Source organism: Caloenas nicobarica, chromosome 24 (assembly GCF_036013445.1).
Source record: "Caloenas nicobarica isolate bCalNic1 chromosome 24, bCalNic1.hap1, whole genome shotgun sequence".
In the NCBI taxonomy this organism is placed as follows: domain Eukaryota; kingdom Metazoa; phylum Chordata; class Aves; order Columbiformes; family Columbidae; genus Caloenas; species Caloenas nicobarica.
Window position 1 is genome coordinate 5,280,222 of NC_088268.1, and position 24,150 is coordinate 5,304,371.

Below are 24,150 nucleotides of genomic sequence, written 5' to 3' on the forward strand. Positions count from 1 at the left end.
CCCGGTGCCCGCGGTGCCCGCGGTGCCCGGTCCCGGTGCCCGCGGTGCCCGCGGTGCCCGGTCCCGGTGCCCGCGGTGCCCGCGGTGCCCGGTCCCGGTGCCCGCGGTGCCCGCGGTGCCCGGTCCCGGTGCCCGCGGTGCCCGCGGTGCCCGGTCCCGGTGCCCGCGGTGCCCGCGGTGCCCGGTCCCGGTGCCCGCGGTGCCCGCGGTGCCCGGTCCCGGTGCCCGCGGTGCCCGCGGTGCCCGGTCCCGGTGCCCGCGGTGCCCGCGGTGCCCGGTCCCGGTGCCCGCGGTGCCCGCGGTGCCCGGTCCCGGTGCCCGCGGTGCCCGCGGTGCCCGGTCCCGGTGCCCGCGGTGCCCGCGGTGCCCGGTCCCGGTGCCCGCGGTGCCCGCGGTGCCCGGTCCCGGTGCCCGCGGTGCCCGCGGTGCCCGGTCCCGGTGCCCGCGGTGCCCGCGGTGCCCGGTCCCGGTGCCCGCGGTGCCCGCGGTGCCCGGTCCCGGTGCCCGCGGTGCCCGCGGTGCCCGGTCCCGGTGCCCGCGGTGCCCGCGGTGCCCGGTCCCGGTGCCCGCGGTGCCCGCGGTGCCCGGTCCCGGTGCCCGCGGTGCCCGCGGTGCCCGGTCCCGGTGCCCGCGGTGCCCGCGGTGCCCGGTCCCGGTGCCCGCGGTGCCCGCGGTGCCCGGTCCCGGTGCCCGCGGTGCCCGCGGTGCCCGGTCCCGGTGCCCGCGGTGCCCGCGGTGCCCGGTCCCGGTGCCCGCGGTGCCCGCGGTGCCCGGTCCCGGTGCCCGCGGTGCCCGCGGTGCCCGGTCCCGGTGCCCGCGGTGCCCGCGGTGCCCGGTCCCGGTGCCCGCGGTGCCCGCTGTGCCCGGTCCCGGTGCCCGGTCCCGGTGCCCGGCCCCACGTGGCCGCCGCCCCCAGCGCCGCCGGGGCGCCCTTCCCGGCACCGCCCAATCACCGCGCTCGCCGCCCGGAAGCCCCGCCTCCCCTCTTCCTTTCCGCTACCCGCCAATAGCCGCGCCCCGGCCGCCGCCGCCAATAGGAACGCGCGCAGCCGGGGTCCGCCGGCCAATCAGCGCGGCGGCGCGGGGCGGCGGGTTAGCGGCTGGTGTATCCCTCCGCCGCCCGCCCCGCTCGGTGTGTGTGTGCGCGCGCGCGCCCGCCCCGCTCGCGCGGCCTTTTCTCCCTCCGCCGCCCGCAGCGCCAGGAGCCGCCGCCGCCCCCGCCCGGCCCAGCGCGGGGACCGACCCTCGGCCGCCTCCGCGGGGCAGGCCCCGGCGTTCTTCCCTTCCCCTCCCTCCCCTCCTCCGGCCCGCCCCGCTTCCCCCTTCCCCTCCCTCCGCCGGCGCCGGAGCCGCCACGCCGCCGCCATGGAGCTCATCACCATCCTGGAGAAGACGGTCTCACCGGGTAGGGCGCGGGCGGCGCGGCCTGAGGGAGGGAGCGGGCCCGGCGGGTAGGCCCCGCGGGGCCGGGCGGGGCGGGGGCCGCGCAGCCCTGGGGCGGCCGAGGCGGCGGCGGCGGCCCCGGGAGGGCGTGGGCGGCGGTGGGGGAGGCGGCGGGGCGGCTGGGCCGGGGGGTGGGAGCCGGAGCGGGGCGGAGGGCGGGGGGCGGGGGGAGCCGGGTCGCGGTAACACCGGCCCGGGCGGTTGGGCCCCGCGCAGCCGCTGCCTGACGCCGGTTCCCCCCCCACGTTTCCTCCCCGCAGACCGCTCCGAGCTCGAGGCGGCGCAGAAGTTCCTGGAGCAGGCGGCCATCGAGAACCTGGTGAGCGGGGAACGGGCCCGGGGGCGGCGGGGAACGGGCCGGGAACGGGCGGGGAACGGTGGCGGGCGCTCCCCTCCCCCCCCGCCCCGCCCGCTCAGGCCGAACCGCCATGGAGCGCAGCCTACCCTGCCCGCGCCCGGCCGCTGCTCCCAGCCAATAGCAGCGCGGCTTTTGCTCACGGCGGCCAATGGGAGCGCGGCGCCGGGCGAGGGGGCGGTGCCGACTGCGGGAGCGGCTGCGGGCCATGTGCGGCCGCGGCCATCGCTGCCCCGGGCGCCGCCCGCCCCGCCGGCCCGGCCCCGCCACCGGCCCGGCCCCGCCACCGGCCCGGCCCCGCCGCCCCCCCCGGCACCGCCAGCGGCCCCAGCACCCTCCGCTTGGGAGAGGACGGGAGCGCCCGAGCGGCCACGGCCTGAGAAAGGGGTGTCAGGGGAGGTCAGGGGCTTCACCCGGGTCCGGGCCCCTCCCTGTGACCTCCTTAAAATTAAAAAAAAAAAAAAGGCAAAAAAAGGAGGGAAAAAAAAAAAAAACCACCACCGAAAAAAACCCCGCACAAACGCAAAACTCTCATCCCTGCGCAGAGCGGGGAAGTGGGACTCGTTAGGGGGAGGGAGTGCGATTGGTGCTTAGTCGAGGGTTGGAGCTGCTGCTGCTCCGTGTCTGCGCAGGGCAGTGCTGTTGGTGGCCCCGGAAGGGCTGTTGGTGGCCCTGGGCTCTCACAAGGGCTGTTGGTGGCCCCGGAAGGGCTGTTGGTGGCCCTGGGCTCTTACAAGGGCTGTTGGTGGCCCCGGAAGGGCTGTTGGTGGCCCTGGGCTCTCACAAGAGCTGTTGGTGGCCCCGGAAGGGCTGTTGGTGGCCCTGGAAGGGCTGTTGGTGGCCCTGGGCTCTCACAAGGGCTGTTGGTGGCCCTGGAAGGGCTGTTGGTGGCCCTGGGCTCTCACAAGGGCTGTTGGTGGCCCCGGAAGGGCTGTTGGTGGCCCCGGGCTCTCACAAGGGCTGTTGGTGGCCCCGGAAGGGCTGTTGGTGGCCCCGGGCTCTCACAAGGGCTGTTGGTGGCCCCGGAAGGGCTGTTGGTGGCCCCGGGCTCTCCCAGCGTCGCCTCCCAGCATTTTTGGGGTGTAGTTGTCAAAAAACTGTCATCTTTTCGTTTTTTAGAACAGTTGCATCCACTGGTGCAAACTGGGAAAGGCAGAGTCTTTATTGACGCTGCTCCGTTTCAAGGTGTGCGAAGCGTCCCCCAGAATCAGGACTAACGGAGCCTTTGTGTGGAACGTTGCGTTTTTCTCTTAATTGCTGTTCGTTCAGTCTCAGGGCCCCCCTGGTTAGATTGGAGCCTCCCAGGCTGCGTTACGTGAAGTATTTCGGGGCAACGCGCTCGAGCTGCGGTTCTGGGTTTCAGGCTTTTGAAAGATCCGAGGGATCCGCTGATTTTTCAAGGTTTCTTTGATACCTGCAGCCTCGCGAGAGCTGGGTCAGGGCGGCGCAGCTTGGGCCGGGACTAAAAGTTTGTGTGTGGGATGGGGACGCAGAATGGTCCAGCCTTGGGAAGGGCTTTAGGAGCAGTTTAAGGCTCGGCCTTGCAGGGGAGCGAGGATTTGGGGTTCAGGGCTGGTTCGGGATGGATGGGAAGGGGTTGAGATGCAAGAGGTTCTGCATGATCTCCAGTGGATGGAGATGCAGCCACACGGTGGCTCGTCCTTCCTCGTTCCCTCCTCCTCCTCCCACCATTAATTTAGAGCCTTTTCTTAGATTTTTCACTGGCACTTCGGTAGGTGTGAGAGCCGAGGTCGTGCGCGTCCGCATTTGCTTTGCGTCTCGAGTCTGGAAGGTTTAATGAAATGCTTCTTGTTTTTAGCTAGAATTATTCTTAAAGCTCCATGTAAAGACAAAAAGGAGTTGTTTTGCTAATTTATGAGTGAGAAGTCCAAGGAGGCTCCTTCACCTTTGAATTTGCTACAGTCATCTTCACAAAGGTGGCGGCGACACTTTTATTTTGCCCTGTGAACTTTTTTTGAACAGTTCCTCACTTTTAATACAATCAGTGGATAAAGTGTGAGCAATCTCGATGCTTGGGAAGTGGGTTTGTTTGGTATGTTTGTAGGGGTTTTGTCTATTGCATTAAAATTTCAGAGTATCTCTGGCTTACGCTCGTCAGTTTGAGTTGTCGCACGTTTTCCTTTCCAAATTCTGCAGTTTGAGCGTTGAACAGTACTGGGTAGCCCAACTAAATTTTTATTTTAAGAGCTGTGCTTGGTCACTGAAAATGTAGAGTCCAAAATATTGGACTTATTCTGTGTTTCTGTTGAACTTTTGAAAGTTAATTTCAAAAATGGCTTTTTGGAGTCCAAAAATCTTTATATGTACCTGAAGTTCTGTCACAGAGGTTCCAGCAACGGGTTCCTTGTATCTGAATGTGAAACGTTTTCAGCCAAACCAGGGTCCCGCTGGGTGGGAGGCGGTTCTGAATGTGCTGCAGCCGTTTCCCCTGTTCCTGGAAAGGTTTTCTAGGAGGCAAAACGTTCCGTGGAGGCAGCGAAAGGAAAAACTTCGCTGCCGAAACTTCAGCTGCGTCTCGTACGTGGCGGAAGTCTCGGAAATGTAAAGCTGTCAAATCACGAAAGGATTTAATTTCTCACCTAAAGCAAGTGGCACAAATGTCGGGTATTTTTATCCCCACGTCCGTGCTTTTTTGGGGGGGTAAATCTTTGTGTATGTCTGCGCACCTTTGATGGCAGAGAAGCAAATTTATAATCTTACAAACCTCCTTGTGATGCGCCAGATGAGCATCTGATTTCACATTTTGACAATTCCTGTGTTAGGTTATAGTTGGGGTGTTCGCCTCAGCAAGGGAGCGAGCAGCAGAGAGTTTTGCTCTTCGCCTTGCATGATGCCCATCCCGAAAATACGTATCTGGGCAGTTTATTTAAAGGAACACTTAAAGCGGGCAGGAGCACGGAAGGTAACGGTCTCTCGAGTAAGCTGGGAAAAAAAAAAACACGGCAAAGTCAATGCTACTTACGGCGCTTTCCAGTGGTTCTAATTAGGAGCTTAACGCCCGCAATCTGGGGATAGAGCCGCCACGGTGGCGATTTGCTGCTGGAGATGGAGCTGCAGTGAGTCCCGCTCTGGTTTCCTGGGGAATTGGGTTTTTTCCCCAATGTTTTTGGGGTGCTGATTGCTCCTCTGTCCCCAGCCGACCTTCCTGGTGGAGCTGTCGCGTGTCCTGGCAAACCCCGGCAACAGCCAAGTGGCGCGAGTGGCGGCGGGGCTGCAGATCAAGAACTCGCTGACGTCCAAGGACCCCGACATCAAGGCGCAGTACCAGCAGCGATGGCTCGCCATCGACGCCAACGCACGCAGGGAGGTCAAGAACTACGTAAGTTGGGGGACTTGGGGGCCTCTCCGCCTGTTTTCTCACAGGGTGAACGTCTTGTCCGTCCTTTTTGACCCAGCGCATCTTCCATTGCCTGGCTGCTCCTTTTCATGAGAGCAGAAACATCATCTGCGCTTGCTTGGGTGCTTTGTTGCTTGTGGCGTATTTAATCTTAGAATTATTAGGGGAAAAAAACAACTATGAGGCTACTGCTTTTAAATTTACACCTGTAAATGCTTTTACAAGCAGCCTCTGCGCAGTCTGGTGTGATTGTGGAGCTGGTGGACGTGGTTTCCCCAGCGGGTGACTGTGACAGGGTTGGTGTTTCCCTTTTCTGATACTCAAACATCTTCCTCGACTGTTTTACAATGCACATCAACACCTTCAAATCATCCTCAGTGTCCAAACACACGCGTTTGCACCATTGGCACATTTCAAGGGTAGAATATGGTCCAAAATTTCCAAGTTCCGAATAGGAACTCATATTCTTAAATTTTCGCACAGATGGGAAATTCACCTGAGGGCTCTTGTGCTCTCTGATGGTTGAAGTTCAGGACTCGTGATGGCAGAACTGGTGGCTTAATGGTTTTTGGCTATTGGGAATAAAGACATACTTGGGTGTCCACAGGGTTATGTGATTGAAAGTACAGTATTTAAGTGGATATATGGAAGATGGAGGCTTTTAACTGGAAATGCTGAAACAAATGCCTCTCCCTCCATTATTTTTTTTAAAGAAATGCTATTGACATATACAGAAAATAATTTTTCTGATTGCAATTAAAACAAAAGAAAATTATTCAATCTCTATTTTGGCATAAAGAGTGCGGTATTGGGGGAGTGGATTTTTTTTAACCGCAAATTGTTTAGTTTTCCCAATTTTGCTTTATAACCCGAGCGGGGAGGCGTTGGGTGAGTCAGCGCGCGTTGCATTGTGTGCGGGATCCAAAGGATGTGGCACAAACGTGTCATCGCGCAGCTGGGTCTCGCTTCCTGAACGGGGGCAGCCGCGGCCACGTTCATGTCAATCATTATTTGTCCGTGGCCTCGTTTAAAAATTAAAAAAAAAGCAGGAAAAAAGGAAACAGAAGGAGCAAACTGCTTTATTGTGGAAGGCGTTTGGAATAACATCGAGCGAACACTTGGGTGGCAAACTGGTGGCCGTTTCTCGAGTTGCTGATGCCAAACGGTGTGGGGTTGGTGTCTCGGGCAGGTTTTGCAGACGCTGGGCACAGAAACGTACCGGCCCAGCTCGGCGTCCCAGTGCGTGGCCGGAATTGCCTGCGCCGAGATCCCCATGAACCAGTGGCCCGAGCTCATCCCCCAGCTGGTCGCCAACGTCACCAACCAGCACAGCACCGAGCACATGAAGGAGTCCACGCTGGAGGCCATCGGCTACATCTGCCAGGACATCGTGAGTAGATTTGAAACGTCTTTTGATGCGTTTTTCCGAGTGCTGGCCCAGCCTCTTCCCAGCACCTCTTCCTTTCTCGCACTGCAAACACTTCCTCGCTGTTATCTTTTAACTCTTGTCCGGGGAATGTCTCTGTGCCAACGGTAAACACGAGGACGGTGTCTGGAAGGACCGACCTGCTTTGGCAGCACAAATCCAGGTCGTTGTTCCTAAGGTGCAGATTTAAGTCTATAGGTCGCTGTGATCATATAACGGTGAGAGGTGCTGTGATAAAACTGTGAGATGTTACACATGAGCCATAAGCGTTTGATTCTGTGTCGGGGAAACCTGACAAATACCTTCATCTCCTGTGAGGAGTCTCCATGTCCTTAATTTAGGAATTTTTGATGCAAGAATATTCAGCTCTGAGGCACCTTCTACAAAAGGTCTCGTGGTTTTGTCAGCGTAGTTTGCAGCGTCGCGACGTGTTGCAGCAAATATCTGTGAATCGCTTGCAAAAACCCTGCGTGTCATCTGAAAAACAGAATTAGCGGCCGCTTTTCTGGTGCCGTGAATGCCCCGGAGAACCTGTGCGTGGCGAACTGGTTGAACTGCGGTATAGTGAGGCAGAAGGAGAAATCTTGTGTTGGATTGCTTGGTGGAGGGTCAGTGAAAATCCTCAGCCCTGGGATTTTGGGATGCCCTGGCTTTCTGGTTGGGTATTTTGTAACCAAGGTCCCTCTTAGAGTTTTGTAGTTTCAGTCACGTTGTGACACAGTTTGTGATGTAGTTTGGCAGTCTACTGCTGGATAAATTCTGCTGTAACAGTTAATATAGTTATTTGGGGACCTTGCAGTCTTTAAACTTACCACAAAGAAAAATTAATCTTTATGTTCATAGTTTTATTCTTTAAGCCTCGAGTGCTCGACAGTTACCTGTGCTCTCTGCTGGTTGGGCAATGTATTTTTGCTCAGTGTCTAAAAACGATTGTCAACTTTGCCAATAAAAATCTCCACTGCAGCTGCTGGCGTTGACCTCTGCCCAGCGTATAAACCAACTGGAAATCAGGTTTTCAACTTGCTGATCGAATCAAGTCAAGTAGTCTGAAGCTTGTTGACCTATTGTTTGAAACAGTAGAGTTTATTTGGCATTTATGGCTTGAATGCCTGGAGTATTTGTGCTCAGCTCAGTCTTTGCTGTCCCAGGAGCTGTAAAGACACAATGGTGTGTGAATTCCTCGTACTTGTGTTCTTCTGGTGAACAAAGGGGCTTCTTGGCCTTAATGTCTTAAAACTTCTACTTGTGGATTTCGGGATCGAACTGAGAGGGTATTTAAAATACAGAGTAGGCTGTCCAGCTGGCAAATAACTTTATCGACGCTTCTTTTAGGATCCGGAGCAGCTTCAGGACAAATCCAACGAGATCCTGACGGCCATCATCCAGGGGATGAGGAAGGAGGAGCCCAGCAACAACGTGAAGCTCGCGGCCACCAACGCGCTCCTCAACTCGCTGGAGTTCACCAAAGCAAACTTCGACAAAGAGGTGAGAGGGGGACAGTTCCCGACCTAAACCACAAAGGGCTGGATCCATGGTCTGTGATGAGACATCATGCACCACGCTGAGTTTTGATGCATAATTATGTCGCGACTGAGACTTGGATTCACCTCTGTCAATCGGGCGCGTTCTTGTTGTGATGCAGAAATGCTGTGGAAATCTTCAGAGGTTCATCAGTGGAGAAGGAAGCATCGTTGAGGCTTTTTGGGATAGATTTGAACGTGACCTTAGAGTTTAGCCTGTTAGATGCTCTGCTTCCTAATCAAACTCTGCTCTGTAATACTGCTGGAAGAGGACGAGCTTGGATCAGCACTTTCTTTCAAGAGCTGTGGCAGCGATCCAGGTTTAACTTTCCCTCGGAAAATTGGTGGGGGAGGAAGGCCCGAGAGTCTTCAAAACGGGCCTCAAAATGCGATCCTGTTCAGAACCGACACATCTATTGATTTTTCTTTTCCTTCTCGGATTGAGTGTGTCCTCCAGGTCTCTACCAGGGGGAGTTTGGGGAAGGTGGAATTAATATTGAACCTTCAGTGTAGAAGCTCTTGTAATGAAAACTTGCCCTGGTCGACTGGTGTTGATGGGGATCGAGCAGAGTCTGTCAGAATTTGGGATGGGAGGAGCATGAGCCATCCAGCCTGTATTTCTGTTGGGCTTCTCTACTGTAAATAGCCTGGCCATAAATCTCCCTATGAAATGCGAGTATCCACGTGCTGCCCCTCAAGAAATTTATGTCCTGAGCTTTGAGGTTTCTTGAAGCAATTGCTGAAGTAGCTCAGGAAACAGCAGGATCTTTGTCTTTTGGACAGCCTGTTAGGCACTTGAGCTTGAGATTCCCATTTTGGGGAAGAAATTATTTAAAATACTGCAGTGAATAGTAACCTGTACTGCTCCTTGATCTTTAGAAGCGCTGCATGAGGGATTGCATTAGTCCAGACTCAAAATAAATCCTCCATAGGAAGGCTTGCAAAGACTTGAATGCTTTTGTAAGGCAGTTCTAATGTTCTTTTATTTCCCTTTCTAGTCTGAAAGGCACTTTATTATGCAAGTAGTCTGTGAAGCAACGCAGTGTCCAGATACAAGGGTGAGTGAAATTAGATGCTTGATTTTTCTGGGGAAGCTGGCTAGAGCCGCGAGCAGCAGCAAACGGGTGGGAAATGTTACATGAAATAAGCAATATTCTGATCAGTGCATATCTAAGTACTCAAAATGAGTTCTATACTTAAAGTTGGAAGTATTAAACTACTCAGAGGGTTTATGTCTCTTGTGAGAGATCTCATTAGGTACGGAGTGAACTAAATCAGCAGAAAGGGGGTCATTGATCTGCAGTGGGCTACAACGCTCAGAAAAGTCACATCTGTGATCCATTTCCTACCCCGACAGGTGCGAGTGGCTGCCTTACAGAATTTGGTGAAGATAATGTCCCTTTATTATCAGTATATGGAGACGTACATGGGCCCCGCGCTTTTTGCTGTGAGTACTCGGGTTTCTCTTCTGTAGTTAATCAGATCTTCCTGCACTCCTTTGTCTTAATCCAAAAGGAAAAGTTCTCCTGCATTCCTGGTTCGTTTGTCTTTTCTTTGGCTGTGAATCCCTCTCCCGACAAAATCCATCAAACCAGCACCAGCTGTTTCAGACGTGAGACTCCAAAAGCCAGGCCAGTGCAGGTTGTGTGACTTGCTCTGCAGGCGCTGATAAACTTCTAAATGAGGAGATCGTCTTCAAGAACAGTAACTCACATGGCATCCGATTTCAGACAGTCTTAAATCTCACACCAACCTCCTACCAGTTGGCCAAAAGTCTGGGCACATATTTCAGGAGAAATAACTTGTTGAAATGTCCTTCTCTGCTTTCTTTCGTGTTTCTGAAGATAACTATTGAAGCGATGAAAAGTGACATCGATGAGGTGGCTCTGCAGGGGATCGAGTTCTGGTCAAACGTCTGCGATGAGGAGATGGACTTGGCCATCGAGGCCTCGGAGGTGAGATCCAAATGATGCCGAAAAGCGGTGACTGCCCGTGGTGGTCTGTCCGGGAATGCTGAAATCGTGTCTGGAAGCCATCCCGGGTTGTGTTTTTTAGGCTCTGTAGCCTAGTGTAAAGTTCTTAGTGTAGCTTGAATATGCAGCACACGAACACTGGTTTCCTGCAAACGGGACGTGACAGCTGCCTGATTTCTTTTTAGCCTTCCAAAGCTACTCCTGTAACCTAAATGTGCATTAAGCACCTATACTAGGCACAGTGTGATACCAGAAAATTCTCAGTATTGTTAAAATCTCTGAGCTGTTGCTTCATTAAGGCGGCGTCTCGGATTGTTTTGATACACGGACCAGTTCTTGAGTTAAGTTGCTGCCTTGGAGGCCTCGTGGACTCTTACGCTAACACGGAGGATTCCTGGGGTCTGTTACGGACTTAGTGCTACCCCAGTGCTCAAAAAGATAGATCACGTTCTATGTGATACATTATTTATGAGTTAAGTATAAAATGATGGGATGAAATAAAAGTAATCATCCCTTGCAGTGGATGGGGCTGGAGATGAATTTGGGGTATTGTTCTGTATGCAGATGATGTTTGCATAAATTAGCTGCAGACATCAATAATAGCTTAAACTTTGAAGGGCTCTACATGAATCATATCCATCTTTAAAAGCAGCTAAAGATATATTTATGTTGAGTGCCCAAAAAAGCAAGGATAAAAGGACAGTCAGCAGCACGTTTATATGCTGAAGACCTTTTGCCACTACTGCTTGGGGTCACTTCTTAATTATACATAACCGCAAACCGAAAGTACTTATATTTGTATGAGGAGGAGCTCTATACGTGTGTGGAATGGCAAATTGAAATTGCTTATTGAATATTTAGCTGGGATTGGTGCAGGTTGTCCTTGACGCTCCTGTGTGTTGTGGTACCTTAAAGCTGGTGTTGGGAAGGAGAGGAAAGCGCACAAATGAGAATCTGGAGTTCATCCTTCAGACCTCGTGCCTGTAGAGCCACTGAGAATCATTTGTAACCTTTTTTTTCCAGGCAGCAGAGCAAGGACGGCCTCCAGAGCACACTAGCAAATTCTACGCCAAGGGAGCGCTACAGTATTTGGTCCCGATTCTAACACAGACATTAACGAAACAGGTGAGTTGCATGGCAAAAAAATAGGTTATTATGCCCACTCTCAAATCCCAGGACAGCGGGCAATGCTCCCTTGCGTAGGTGACTTCTGGACGCGCTGCGGGTCCCCTCGGGTGGTTTCGAATGGTTTTTGTGTTGGGCACACCGGCCGCAGTCCTCGGTCTGTGATGAGACACCATGCACCACTCTGACGGGATGATGCATCAGTTTTTAGGGCTGAGACTGTGAGACTGCACGTGGTGTCGTTTTGATGCTGAATTCTCTTAGCACATGCTTGTATTTATGGGTTCTGAAGAGGTTTGGTGGTTATCTGTATTCCTAACGAAATGTTTGTGGAGTTAAAACCAATCTCTGCGTCACTGGCGATCCAATTTCTGGAATTCTTGAGCTTTACTTTTCGAACTGTGAAGTCCATGTTTATTTAGTACCTATTAAGCACTTCACAGGGACTCGTTTGGACTGTGCTTCACAGTCTAATCAGAATTAATAGAATCACTTGCTATAGCAGGTCTAATTATAAAATAAAACTGTTAATTAAGCCATACAGGATGGAGTTCATTTGGCTTATTGCAATGAACTGGGAAAGTGCTTGGTGCTCTTAGGGAATCCAGCGAATTGCTTCTCTATTAGTTTTGTATTGCTGTCCGCTTAGATGTGGAGAGTTAAATTGCAGGAAGTTCTAGAGCGTTTGTTAAAACAGGAAAGATAAAGATCAGAGAATCGCAGGTACACGGCTTCAAAGGAATTTGGAAGTGGCTGAGGGGGGAAGAAGCTCTTTAACTGGTACAGCGGGCTACTCTGCGAGGCAATGGGATGGATCAAAGGATAAAATCAGCCTGGATGAGAGAGGAGCAGCTTGGGAGACGTACGAGGCGTCACTAGAGATGGGAAGGTACAGAAGATGCTAGTAACTCAGGTTGCTTCTCTACCAGAGATGCAGCCGGTACTTCCAGACCTGAATTAATTTTGAAATATAACACCTGGTAATAAGGCGATGATGTTACCTGCAGTAAATCCAGCAGGATGCGCGAGTGGGACGGGATGTTTTCCCCCAGACTGACTGGGGATGCTCTGCTCTTAGGATGAAAACGATGACGATGACGACTGGAACCCCTGCAAAGCGGCAGGAGTTTGCCTCATGCTCCTGGCCACCTGCTGCGAAGACGACATTGTTCCTCACGTGCTGCCCTTTATTAAAGAACACATTAAAAACCCGGATTGGCGATACCGAGATGCGGCTGTGATGGCTTTCGGGTGCATTTTGGAAGGACCAGAGCCGAACCAGCTCAAACCACTAGTCATACAGGTAGGATTTGGTGGGTTTTCTTGGAGTCTTGTAGGACAAAAACTTCCTGATTTATTTGGAGGAGGATGCCGGCTTTGCATGTTGTCCTTAATCTGAGGAAAAGCAAAAGGATGCCACTTTTTTGTAGCATTTTAGAAAGACTGGGCAGGCCCAGGGCAGGCAGTAGGTCTGAATCACGGGGATGTGCAGGACTTGAGAACTGATGCATCTAGAGTCAGGAATTTTGAACTCTTTCACCTGGGAAATAACTTTATGAATCTTAAAATATGAGGACAGTGGCCTGACTGGATCAAGACTGTCCTCCCCTCTCCAGCCTAACTTGTAGGGAATCCACTAATCTCAGAAACGCTGGCAAACTCATAACATTTCCATATACAGCGCACGATCACGCCTTTCTCCTGACTGTGATTATCTCCTAGGCGATGCCAACTTTAATAGAGCTAATGAAGGACCCCAGCGTGGTGGTTCGAGACACGACGGCCTGGACCGTGGGCAGGATCTGCGAGATGCTCCCCGAAGCCGCCATCAACGACATTTACCTGGCGCCGCTGCTACAGTGTCTGATGGAGGGGCTGAGCGCCGAGCCCCGCGTGGCCTCCAACGTCTGCTGGGTACGCAGCTCGTGTTCACATATATGAATATACACACATGTATTTACAAATATATACGCACGTACATATGTATGCTCACACGCTTAAAGGGGTTTCAGAGGTGATTCGTGGCTTGGTCATCCCGCACACACAACTTGTTAACTCTTAAGTTACCTCAGGTCTGTTCTGTGGCTCCGCTAGGAAAGAATAAAGGAAGAAATGGATTTTAAGGAGAAAAATGCTAATATTCATGGAGGGTAGAAGCTGCTTTCGGTTTGAAAATGCTGTGGGGACTGCCCTTGATACCAGGTGTGATAGCTGCTTAGCAAAGACACTGGGGTTTCCCTTTTCTCTTGGGGACAGCCGGATTTGTCGCCTTAGTCTTAAGGGAGATACGAGATACCTTGTTTCCCAATCCCTAAACCTTCTGCAGCGGTTCCAGGACCAAACTGAGGAGTGTGAGGCTTTTTTGTTCACAGAGCTGCAGTCCCGTGGGTTGGTTTGTAACTTCAGTTGTATCGTCTCGATGCGTGTCTGCTGCACATCTGATTTTCGCTGTAAAGAGGATGTGTCCCTTACTGCCTTTTAAGGGAGCCGCTCAGTAGGAATTGAGCTGGAGATGAGTATTTGCATGTCAAAACAAGTCTTAGAAATGACAGAATTTATTCTCTTAGTATTCCAGAGGTTTGAAGGCTTCTAGTTCAGCGCAGAAGCTTCTCCCCGATGCGTTGATCCTGGCAAAAGCCCATGTAGCTGTGGCTTTTGTCTGCTGCAGATGATGACTACTCTGTGTTTGCAGACTGAAGTGAAAATCAGGAGGCTTTCAGCTCAGCTCTTCTAACCCACCCGTTATCTCAGCGGTTACAATCGCTCGTGGTTGGGAATTGGAGCAGCCACGTCCAACCCGGGTTTTTAACTCGCGATGGTGACGCTGGGTAGTGGGGAGAAGCTGATCACCCCCACGAGGTTCAAGCCATTTGCTGTTATTCTGTTTGATTTTTGACAGCTACCACTTGACACCAACGCTGCACAGACGTTTGTATTTTAAATCTTGGAAGTTTTCACCGCTGTTGAACTGAAGTTAATCCTGCATATGTTTGGAGCTTCTTAGGGTTGTTCTGTTAGCATGAAAACCATTGGAATAGACGTTTCTGGACTTGTGAGGGTAAACTCATGAGTAACAGCGATGGTGGTTCTGTGTTTCAGGCCTTCTCTAGTCTCGCTGAAGCCGCCTATGAAGCTGCAGATGTAGCTGATGATCAGGAAGAACCAGCAACCTACTGCTTGTCCTCGTCGTTTGAGCTCATAGTGCAGAAACTTCTGGAGACCGCAGACAGGTAACGCTAAACTGTTACACCGGCTGGCTTCAGCTCTGCAAAAAGGCTTTTTAAAATTACTTTAGGCTGTTGGTCCTCTTGCAGCTTAGATCTGAATGGTGTTTTATCAGAACTGGGCTTTTTTGGTGTCCCATGGAATACAGAATGCTAATATGCGGGAAGAACGCTCTTCACACGGAATAATTTCTCAGTATTTTGTCCATATCTGCTTTTAGTAAGTCTGGTGTTTCCTCCAAGAATCTCCCTTCCCTGTTTACCTCGAGGTCTCTGAGCACAGTTTAAGACCGTGCACGTCTTTGTACAGTAGTCATAAGACTCTCCAAGGCCACTGAATAATCAGGATTGCAGCGAGACGTAATTAGAAATCTGTGTATATCGAACGGTTCCTTTTACCCTGATTGTTTTATGCCGTGGTTGTTGCCGTAGCGTTACATCCAGGTGCTCCCGGAGGAGACGAGGACCTAGTTAGGCTGGATACCGTCCTTTTCCCAGCTAAGCCGAAATATAAATAGACGAGGCAAAATATTTTTCTCGGTTCTGCAGATGCAAAAATCAGGGTAATGCTGAAGCTCGTGTTTTGCCTTGAAGGTCGCGCAAATCTTGACAGCTCGGAGTTCAGTCCTTGGATCAGTTCAGTCTCTGGTTGAAGCCTTTTGCTGCAGGACGACTCCTTCAACGGTGTCCCTGTCTGCACGGCTCAAAGTCTAAACTCTTCCCGTCTCATTTACATCCAACCACAAGTGCAGGGTCTGGCTCAAGGCTCTGGAGCCCGTCAGTCATGTTAGCGCAGATCTCGGCTCTTTATTTCTGATTTAGCACCCTCACCGGTGTCGGAGGCAGTGATGTATGCTGCTCACCTTCCCAGGCACGCGGCAGGACGCGGGTTTGAGGCTTTTTCTGTTCCTGTGCTTGCTGCCAGCGACTGAAAATATTGGAACTCATTAATAGCGAAAGAAAAAAAAAAAAACATTCCAAAAGTGGCTTTACAAATTTCGAGTCTTGGAAAACAGGAATGCAAGTGCTTCTGCTTGTCACAACACTAACATTGAGCTGTTACCGGTTTACTAAAAAAATAGTCTGTTTCTAAGCAAGCCTGAGCACTGGGAACTGCAAATGTATTCCTTCTGTTACAGGCCTGATGGACACCAGAATAACTTGAGGAGTTCTGCGTATGAATCTCTGATGGAGATCGTGAAGAACAGCGCCAAGGACTGTTACCCGGCTGTGCAGAAGACGACCCTGGTCATCATGGAGCGGCTCCAGCAAGTGCTGCAGATGGAGGTAGGAAAGCCCGGCTTTAAACCCGCGGTACGGGCGGGTTTAAGCAAACCGAGCAGCTGCGATGTTGTTGTGCTTTGGCTTCGTCTGGTGGAGAAAAATGAGCTTTGTTGCTGACTGCATATATTGTGGTACAATGGGGTTTTATTCCTTTTTATAGCTAGGTAGATACATTAAGCTTCTGAACAGTACCTCTTGCCTTAAATTTGAAGAAACAACTAAAATTGAAGCTCTGGAGCTTGTAGTCAAAACCGCTGTGTTTGCATGGACTGCGACTCAGGCTTTTCACACGGGGGGTTTCTTCTTTTTCAGTCTCATATCCAGAGCACATCCGACAGAATCCAGTTCAATGATCTTCAGTCTCTTCTTTGTGCTACTCTACAGGTGAGTTCCCGTCTCCTGGGTTTGTGGTCGTGGGGAAGAGGCGGTTTTAGGGCTGGTGATGAGATCTGGGTGAGGAAACTGGATCTGGTGGCCCAGCTGACGTGTGGGAGGTGACACAGGGTTCAGAAGGCGTCAGTAGAGTACGGCTTCTAAAATTTAGGGCAATATGAATAAAAACCGCCGTTTGCAGTGTGTTAAAGGTTGTATGTGCTTTCAGATGAGCTCTTGTGTTGGCTGAACTATCGCTTTGGTTGGCACCGACGAAAAAAACCTCCATAACGGCTTTAATTCGTTCATCTGCCTCTTGTGGTTGGTGTTCTTATTTAAAATGGCACTAATTAAAATGCACCGAGTGTCCTTGAAATTAAACATCTGGTAACGAACAGCCCGTGTGACTCGGAGTACCAGCGTGTTTCAGTTCCTTGCTTACTCCTACCAAGTCCGCTGAAAACAGCCACTTTTTCTCCCCAAAAATCGCTCAGGAGATTGATCAGACCCTCCTCTGATTTTTGATACTGAAGCTTTCCTGTTCGCGCCGCAGGAAGGGTCTTACTGTGCTGTATTAACTCATTAACCGAGCTCATTAACAGCTTCAAGGCGCTGCTTTAAATCTCTATAATAGGCGTAGATTCAGCATCAGTGCAGCTCAGAGAAGAAAGGAGTGTTTTCTTCTGGAGGTGTAACAGAATACCGTGTAATCCGAACCAAAAGCAGAGCAGAGTATCTATCTCTGCTCAGATTTATTCCTTTGTTGGGTGGTGTTACCTGTTCTCTGCAGTTTTTCTTCCATTCCTGTTAGCCCAGGAAACGGAGCCTTTTCCTGCAGGTTAAGGAATCAGCCTTTCTCTTTTCATAGGAAACGCAGGTTTATTTTGCATCAGGGTATATCAAAGCTGTGTTCTGTAGTTCACGTGCTGAAAGGGGCGGTCAGAGCGTGGGTGGAGCTCAGGTATTTACCTGGGCTGTTTCTGCTGGCTGGAACACACTGGATAACACAGCACGTGTCCTCACCTCCGGCTCTCTCCAAAAATCAATATTTCAAACACCCCAGTGCTAAACGCGTTCCTGTAAACCCATTTTGCATCAGTTGTAAGTTAACTTATTCCCGTTCATCTTTGTAGGGGAGGTTTGACTGCAGTAAGGACATTGTTATGTCATATTTCTGAAGTTTAATTCGGCGTTTCGAAGCAAAGCTTACGTGCAGCCCATGCTTGGCAGTACGAGATGGCAGTGATGGAAAACGGCTTTTTCACAGGCCCAAGTTTGAGCTGGTCACGTTTAATGCCAGCTCGCAAACGGAAAGCCTGGAGAATAGTCTATGCAGCAGGAAAGGTGAATTCAGCTCGTTCTGTGGCTGGAAAATTGAATGCAGCTAAAACGAGCGGGATGTTGTGCTCGCCCTGACAAAGCACATTTCTGCAGCAGCCGAGTTCAACCAGCAGCTGCGTTTTTAGCAGCACGCCGCGGCCGCGGGAGACGTGAAGGCGCGATTCAGCCTCGCGTACGTGGAAATAATCCTGATATCTTTGTCCGTCCCCACCAGAACGTCCTGCGGAAGGTGCAGCACCAGGACGCTTTGCAGATCTCGGACGTGGTGATGGCGTCGCTGCTGAGGATGTTCCAGAGCACGGCGGGATCGGGGGGCGTGCAGGAGGACGCCCTGATGGCCGTCAGCACCCTGGTCGAAGGTCGGTCCTGTGCTGCACAGCAGGCTTGTCCTTGGCTTCCTTCTCTTTTTGACTATATGGCGAAAAACCTGATTTTCCTGGGTTCTCTTGAGGCACACTTCTGATCACACACCTCACCACATCCATCTGCAAAGCTCCAAGTCCGGCTGATTACACTAGATTGTGTTTTGTGAATGAATGGTTTGTTTTCCGTTAATAACGTAGCTACAATGCAATTTCTGGCAGGGAAAAACACCCCACTGGTACTTTGTACCATGCCCCACGCAGGGAGAACCTGGTCCCTTTGTGCCGCTGTGGCACAGATTTAATGTTTTCTTCATGATTCATACTCGCCGCTGCCTGTGACCTGTGGTGGTTTTGTGGAGTTTTGTCAGCGGTGGGTTTATGGCCATTGTTCTTGTTTGAAAGAAATCACAGCGGCAAAGGTCGGCGTTGGAGCGCGTCAGGATGGGTGGTGGCCGTGGTAATCCACGCAGTTTTTGAGCTTCACGGTTCAGGTTTAGAAGGTGAAAACTCCACGTTTTACAGCTGCCATGTCCCTTGGAGGCGTCTGCTCAGTCAGGAAGGTCTCAGTGTCCTCTCTGAGCGCTGGAGGGGGTTGTCTGTGTTCAAATAATTGAGTTTTTTTGAATCTCAGTTTAGTCCAGATGGACATATTTCACTGATGCTCCGTTTTTGTGTGAGAACCCATTTGTTGTGCTTCTGTGGAACACGTGGGTCCTGGGTTTGGGCGGAACGTAGTGGTGCATTTCTGTTTTGCTGAACTCTGGCGAATATGTTGTAGTTTGGGATTTTTTTTTCTAACTAGAGTATTTTCCATGCCCAGTCCTAGGCGGCGAGTTCCTGAAGTACATGGATGCCTTCAAACCGTTCCTCGGCATTGGACTGAAGAACTACGCTGAGTACCAGGTAGAGCTCAGACCGTGCGGCCCCGTGTTCAGTCTCTCAATTCTCACCTGCTCGGATGCTGAGTTCAGCAGGTGTGCATGTGTAAACCAAAACCACACAGCTTCTGGTGACAAAACCAAACCTGGAGCCCCGTAGACTTGTCTCTAATTATCGGCTGCACACACAAATTCAAACTCTCTTCTGTGTAATTCAGCAGAAGGGCTTGATTGATGTGACACCTGTGTTTTCACAGGGGCTGCGCATTAGTTTGCCTTGATGAGGACCTAGTTTGCTCAAGGCTGTGAATTCTCGTTAGAGGGTCAAGTCCATGTTGGGTGGGTGTTCAGACCATCCGGCCACTGAATTTGGCAGCGTTTATTCAAACCAAGTCCCTGTCCCTTTGCTGCCCCCGGGTTTCTTGTCCTCCCCCTGGAAAAGCACACTTGGCTCTTTGCAGCTGTGCGTTATAAATGGTTAACGAAGCAGGGGCTCGTCAGCTACATGGGGGTCGTTATTCCCTGTTTAATGGCTCCAGACTCATCGCTGCTCGGTGTTAATCAGCTGAGGACGGAGCAGGGAGCCTGACTCAGCGGTGGGTGTGGTGCTGCTCTATTCGCAGGTGTGTCTGGCTGCGGTGGGGCTGGTTGGGGACTTGTGCAGAGCCCTGCAATCCAACATCTTGCCTTTTTGCGACGAGGTGATGCAGCTGCTCCTGGAGAACCTGGGGGTGAGTGTTTACCTCCTCATTAGCCGGTTAGTAACAGTTGGCTTGCACGCCGAGAGGAAAGTGGGAGGTGGGAGAAGCAGAAGTGTCAGGCATGCTCTGAAGATCGCGTGTTTGACAACTATCTTGCTTACTATTTGAATGGAATCCAAATTTATTGGGGGTGAGGATTTACATTGCAAGTAAATGTCCTAATTTATTAGCTCCTCCCTCCTTAGCAGCTGAATGTAATGGTGCCCAAATCTCTTCCAGAATGAAAATGTCCACAGGTCTGTGAAGCCTCAGATTCTCTCGGTGTTTGGCGATATCGCCCTTGCCATCGGAGGAGAATTTAAGAAGTACCTCGATGTTGTGCTGAACACCCTGCAGCAGGCGTCCCAGGCGCAGGTTGACAAGGTAAACCGCTGCTGCGTGATCGCGTCCCTTCGTTAAAATCCGAAACGAGGAAAGGCCCGATGACATACGGCTGAAATGTGCTTTCCCATCGGCTTTTCCAGTCTGACTATGACATGGTGGATTACCTGAACGAGCTGCGGGAAGGCTGCCTGGAAGCGTACACCGGGATCATCCAGGGGCTGAAGGGAGACCAGGAAAACGTTCATCGTGAGTATCTCATCCCGCCGCGCCGGCTCCGGGCCTGAAACGACGAAGGGAGATGGGCAGAGCTCTGCCCGGACGAGCTGTTTCCACGTCCATGGGCACGTCCTTGTTCATCCCCTCCTGTGCGGGAGTGAATGTTCTGCTGCTGTGAGCAGGGAATGGCTTTGGAGCCTTTGCTGTGGCTCCTCCGGCAGTTTTTTCCCCTCCCTGTCTCAAATTTCTCCTCTGGGGCCAGATTTTGGCAGTTTGGGGGCATCTGAAAAATCTCTTCTAAAGGGCAGACTGTTAAACTTGAACTGCGTTTCACCCCACTCTGACGAAGCTGTTTTCTTTCAGCGGACGTGATGCTGGTGCAGCCCAGAGTAGAATTTATTCTGTCTTACATTGACCACATTGCTGGAGACGAGGATCACACCGACGTGGTGGTGGCGTGTGCTGCCGGACTGATAGGGTGAGTTAAGTCAATAGAAACCGTCGTACAACAGCTTTAATATCTGAAGCTGCAGTTTTATGACTGTCTGAAGCGTTTAACGTCAGTTCTGGGGTTTTACAGCCTAGCGTTGGGTTTTTAACCCAAGGTGTGAAGTGCTTCACGCAGGCAAAGTCCTTTAACTGACAGGTTGAAAACCAGGAGGTAGAAGTGAAAGTGTGTGTTACAGAAATTCCACGTCGTATCTTTTTCAAGGGTGACCTGGGCTTAAAAAAACAAAACATCCCACCCTCAATTCCCCGGGTACGGAGGAACTCGGGTCAGGGCGTTTTAACGTTTTCTGTCGCATTTAGGGAGAGCTGATGGGGACATCAGGGAGATCAGTCTTTGGGCAGGAGTTTGAATGGTCTCCGGTTAATCACAATTTCAGGAAACTCTTCAGCTCTCCTCCTGCTGCAATTAGTGACCATATGCAGCATTTTAAAAAAGGACATTAGCTGTGAGTCAGATCTTTTTGCTGGCGGGAGCGGTGCCGGCACATCTGTTTGCGGCGCTCAGCCCCTCGTTCTTCCGCAGGGATTTGTGTACAGCCTTTGGGAAAGACGTCCTGAAATTAGTAGAAGCTAGACCCATGATACATGAACTGCTAACTGAAGGAAGGAGATCCAAGACGAACAAAACAAAAACCCTCGCTACCTGGGCGACTAAAGAGCTGAGAAAACTGAAGAATCAAGCTTGGTAAGGGCTGGCACCCCGACACCCGCCTTGTTTTCCTGTTGTGTAATTATGGAATTGGCTAAACCGAGCCTGAGACGCTTCGCCAAAAGCCTTGTTCTCTAGAAGGTTGTTTCTCAGTTATTTTTGCTGTAAATAAGCCTCATCTGTGATCTCGTATGTCAGAACAAATACTGCGAAACACAGCGAACTTGGGTTTTGCGAGACCTGCAGACTCGGGCTCCTGAAATCCGTCACCCGTGCGGCTCGGGGACGATCCTGCGCTCCCCCAAATGCCATTAATTAAAACCTGTTGCCTCCTCAGTCCGACTGAGAGTTCAGGGAGCGTCTGGATGATGCTTTTTAGTCGTGGTCTAGTTTTAGGTTGTCCTGCAGACACTTGGACTCGATGATTCTGTTACGGGTCCCGTCCAACTTGGGATGCTGCGAGTCTGTGATTCTACTGAAGTGCATTTGAAAACAAGCGGATTGTAGCGAGGGGCGTGATGTTATATCAGAACTTGGGAGAATAAAACTTACATCTTTGTCGCCCCACCTTGAGAAGTTCCTTAGGATCCCTGTTATTTCTCTTTTAGTCGTTTTTTCCCCACTTACTGCTGGTTTTATCTCCTGAACGTGGGGTTTTGTGAGGTGTGTTTCATTGTTTTGACGGACCCTTTCTGCTTGCAGATCTGTTACCATTGGGACACCTGCGACCCCCACTGGAAAATCTCCAATCTTTAAAAAAAAAAATAACAAAAAAAAAAATACAACCTGGAAGCGAGGAGTGTGCACGGATGCTGAATGTTTGGGAATGAGAGGATGAGTGAGTGAGGCTTGAAAAACACACCACATCGAAAATCCCGCCGCAGCGCCGCCAGCGAGAGCCGAGCACTGGTTTGCGTAGAGAGAAATCCTGGTTATCGGCCAACGTCGCGGAGAGGAAACGACCGATTTCTGTGCGAGGAACGAGCGAGTCTCTTCTCCCGCCACGCCAGGACGGGCTTCTCCGGCGCCGACGGGGAGAAACGGCCGGTTTAGGAGAGAAAACTGGGTTCAACTGTGGTGCTTTTGGTCTGAGGTTTGGCTTTTTTTGGCTGCCGGAGGGGGAGATGCCGGAGCTTTGGGTCTCCAGCCGCCCCCTGTGCCGCAGGATCTGCCCGGGGAGGAGCGGGGTGAAGGATTTTCAGTCTAGGAGTGAGTGTGTGTGAATGAGGCGGTGTCCACATTCTCAACTTCGAGTCATTGCAGTTTATCTTTTCCCAAAAAAAACCAACCAAGCAAGCAAACAGAAATAAAAGGGTTAGCTGTTGCATTTCATAAACTAACCGAAGTTCAGTCTACTGATGCAGCATAAGAGATGTAAAAGAGAAAAGAGTAAAAAAAAGGAAAAAAAAAGGAAAAAAAAAAGAACAAAAAAGGACAAAAAAAAATAAAAAAAAAAAAGGAAAGTCGCTCTTTAGGGCTTTTTATTTTAGGGAAACACTGACGAATGTTCAGAGCTCCCGTTCTGAGTGACGCTTTTCATGATCTCGTTTCATCAAAGCGCCTTTCCTTCCTTAATATTGTTCAACTGTGAATGTAGAAATGGGGGGAAAAAACAAAAACAAAAAAAAAACAAAAAAAAAGCAAACTCTTGCATTAGAGGGAATAGAAATAAAATTGTCAAACAGGATTTCAGGCTTAAAAAATAAAAAAAAAAAAGGACAAATGTAAAGTGCTCCGAATTGGCATGAGAACGCAAAGGGAAAGGTCTCTCCTGACTTGTACTGTAGCAGCCCGAACACCCACAAAAATTGTGCCAAAGAGTTGAAAAACAAAACTTCAGGTAATATTTTGGATTGCAAAATGAGGATAAATTCAATGTTCAAACAGAATCTGATAAAATGCCATTTGGAAACTGCTTGGCCTTTTGTGCTCTTTATTTGATCAAATTTAATGTGGTATTGGTCTCTTGCTGCACTTCAAAAACAAAAAAAAAAAAAAAGGAAAAAAGAAATTTATATAAAATATATATATACTGACTTGAGCTTACACAAGACGGCACTTGTAAAAGGTTATATTTTTCCACTGCAGTTGAAGATTAATAAAATGGTGTCAAACATTCCCCAATACTTCCTTATTGTATTCTTGGTCTTTCCAGTAAAAGGGGAACCCATTGATGTTATTTTTTATTAGAGGGAGCAGTAACCGCCCGGTGCTGCCCCTGTCGCCCCGCGTCTTATTCTCACGTGAAGGATCCGAATCTTTTGTTTCCTCTTAAATGAGACTTTTGCTTTGGAGCAGCAGCCCCTCGTGTCAGCAGGAAGCTGAGGAGGAAGGCAAGCGAGGGAGGAGGCGCAGGGCTGCGAGGCTGTTTTTCAGGTGCAGGCTTTTGAGACCGTTTTTCATTTCATTTTTATTAACGCAGCTGTTGCTACTACCGGCATTTGAATCTGCAGTTTGACATGGGCATTTTTAAAAGCTGCTTGTGGGAGGGAGTGTAGAAAACCTCAGCCAGTATTTTTTTTCGTTTATTTCTTTTTTTTTTCTTCTAAAAAGCAGGCGAGGACCCTGCGTTACCCCCGGTTTCCTTTTCCCCCCGATCCGAGGATCCGTGCCAGTGGAAAATCCCCTTTTCGTTGCCCATCCGCGCTGCAGCATCCACAGCCGCTCTTGTACAGGGTATCGGATAATGTGCCTTTCAGTGCTGGGTTCAGATCGCAGTCGAAGCGCCGACTTTGAACCAGTGTACAAAAAAAAATAAAATATAAACTAATAAAAGAACTAAAATCCCAGGTGTGGAGAGTCAGGCCGCTCCGCAGCACAGGGAGCCCTGGGTCACGTTTCTAGTAATGCCTTTTCTTTTTATTTCGTTTCTCGAGGTGGGGGTGGGATTTCCTAAAAAAAAAAAAATAATAAAAAAAAAAGAAATATTAAAAAAAAATTTAAAAAAGCCATTCCTGAAGTTGGGGAGGGGGCGTGGAGGGAAGAAATCTGATCATTCCTCAGTGGTACCTGTTTCTGTCCTGTGT

At 50.8% G+C, this 24,150-nt stretch overlaps 1 protein-coding gene across 2 annotated transcripts; it reads left to right on the plus strand.

The window, feature by feature from the left end:
- Window positions 1–1,200: 1,200 nt before the first annotated feature.
- KPNB1 (karyopherin subunit beta 1) lies at window positions 1,201–24,117 on the plus strand. Of its 2 annotated transcripts, XM_065651070.1 has the most exons (22): window positions 1,201–1,405; window positions 1,704–1,762; window positions 4,956–5,138; window positions 6,346–6,546; window positions 7,915–8,067; window positions 9,101–9,160; window positions 9,460–9,549; window positions 9,947–10,057; window positions 11,099–11,200; window positions 12,279–12,503; window positions 12,923–13,114; window positions 14,300–14,430; window positions 15,564–15,711; window positions 16,021–16,092; window positions 17,636–17,780; window positions 18,607–18,689; window positions 19,288–19,395; window positions 19,645–19,788; window positions 19,890–19,995; window positions 20,329–20,443; window positions 20,999–21,160; window positions 21,827–24,117. In XM_065651070.1, coding segments are annotated over exons 1-22 (2,631 nt in total). In that variant the 5' UTR covers window positions 1,201–1,365; the 3' UTR covers window positions 21,828–24,117. The 2 variants fall into 2 exon arrangements, with proteins under 2 accessions (XP_065507142.1, XP_065507141.1); XM_065651069.1 differs by lacking the exon at window positions 21,827–24,117 and having other exon boundaries at window positions 20,999–21,164.
- Window positions 24,118–24,150: the final 33 nt, after the last annotated feature.

Bases quoted from the DNA above. Each gene is read 5' to 3' on its own strand.
- KPNB1 (XM_065651069.1), top strand. From the start codon at position 1,366: ATGGAGCTCATCACCATCCTGGAGAAGACGGTCTCACCGG. The intron at 8,068-9,100 runs GTGAGAGGGGGA...TTCCCTTTCTAG, and splicing joins AAGCAAACTTCGACAAAGAG to TCTGAAAGGCACTTTATTAT. The intron at 15,712-16,020 runs GTAGGAAAGCCC...CTTCTTTTTCAG, and splicing joins AGCAAGTGCTGCAGATGGAG to TCTCATATCCAGAGCACATC.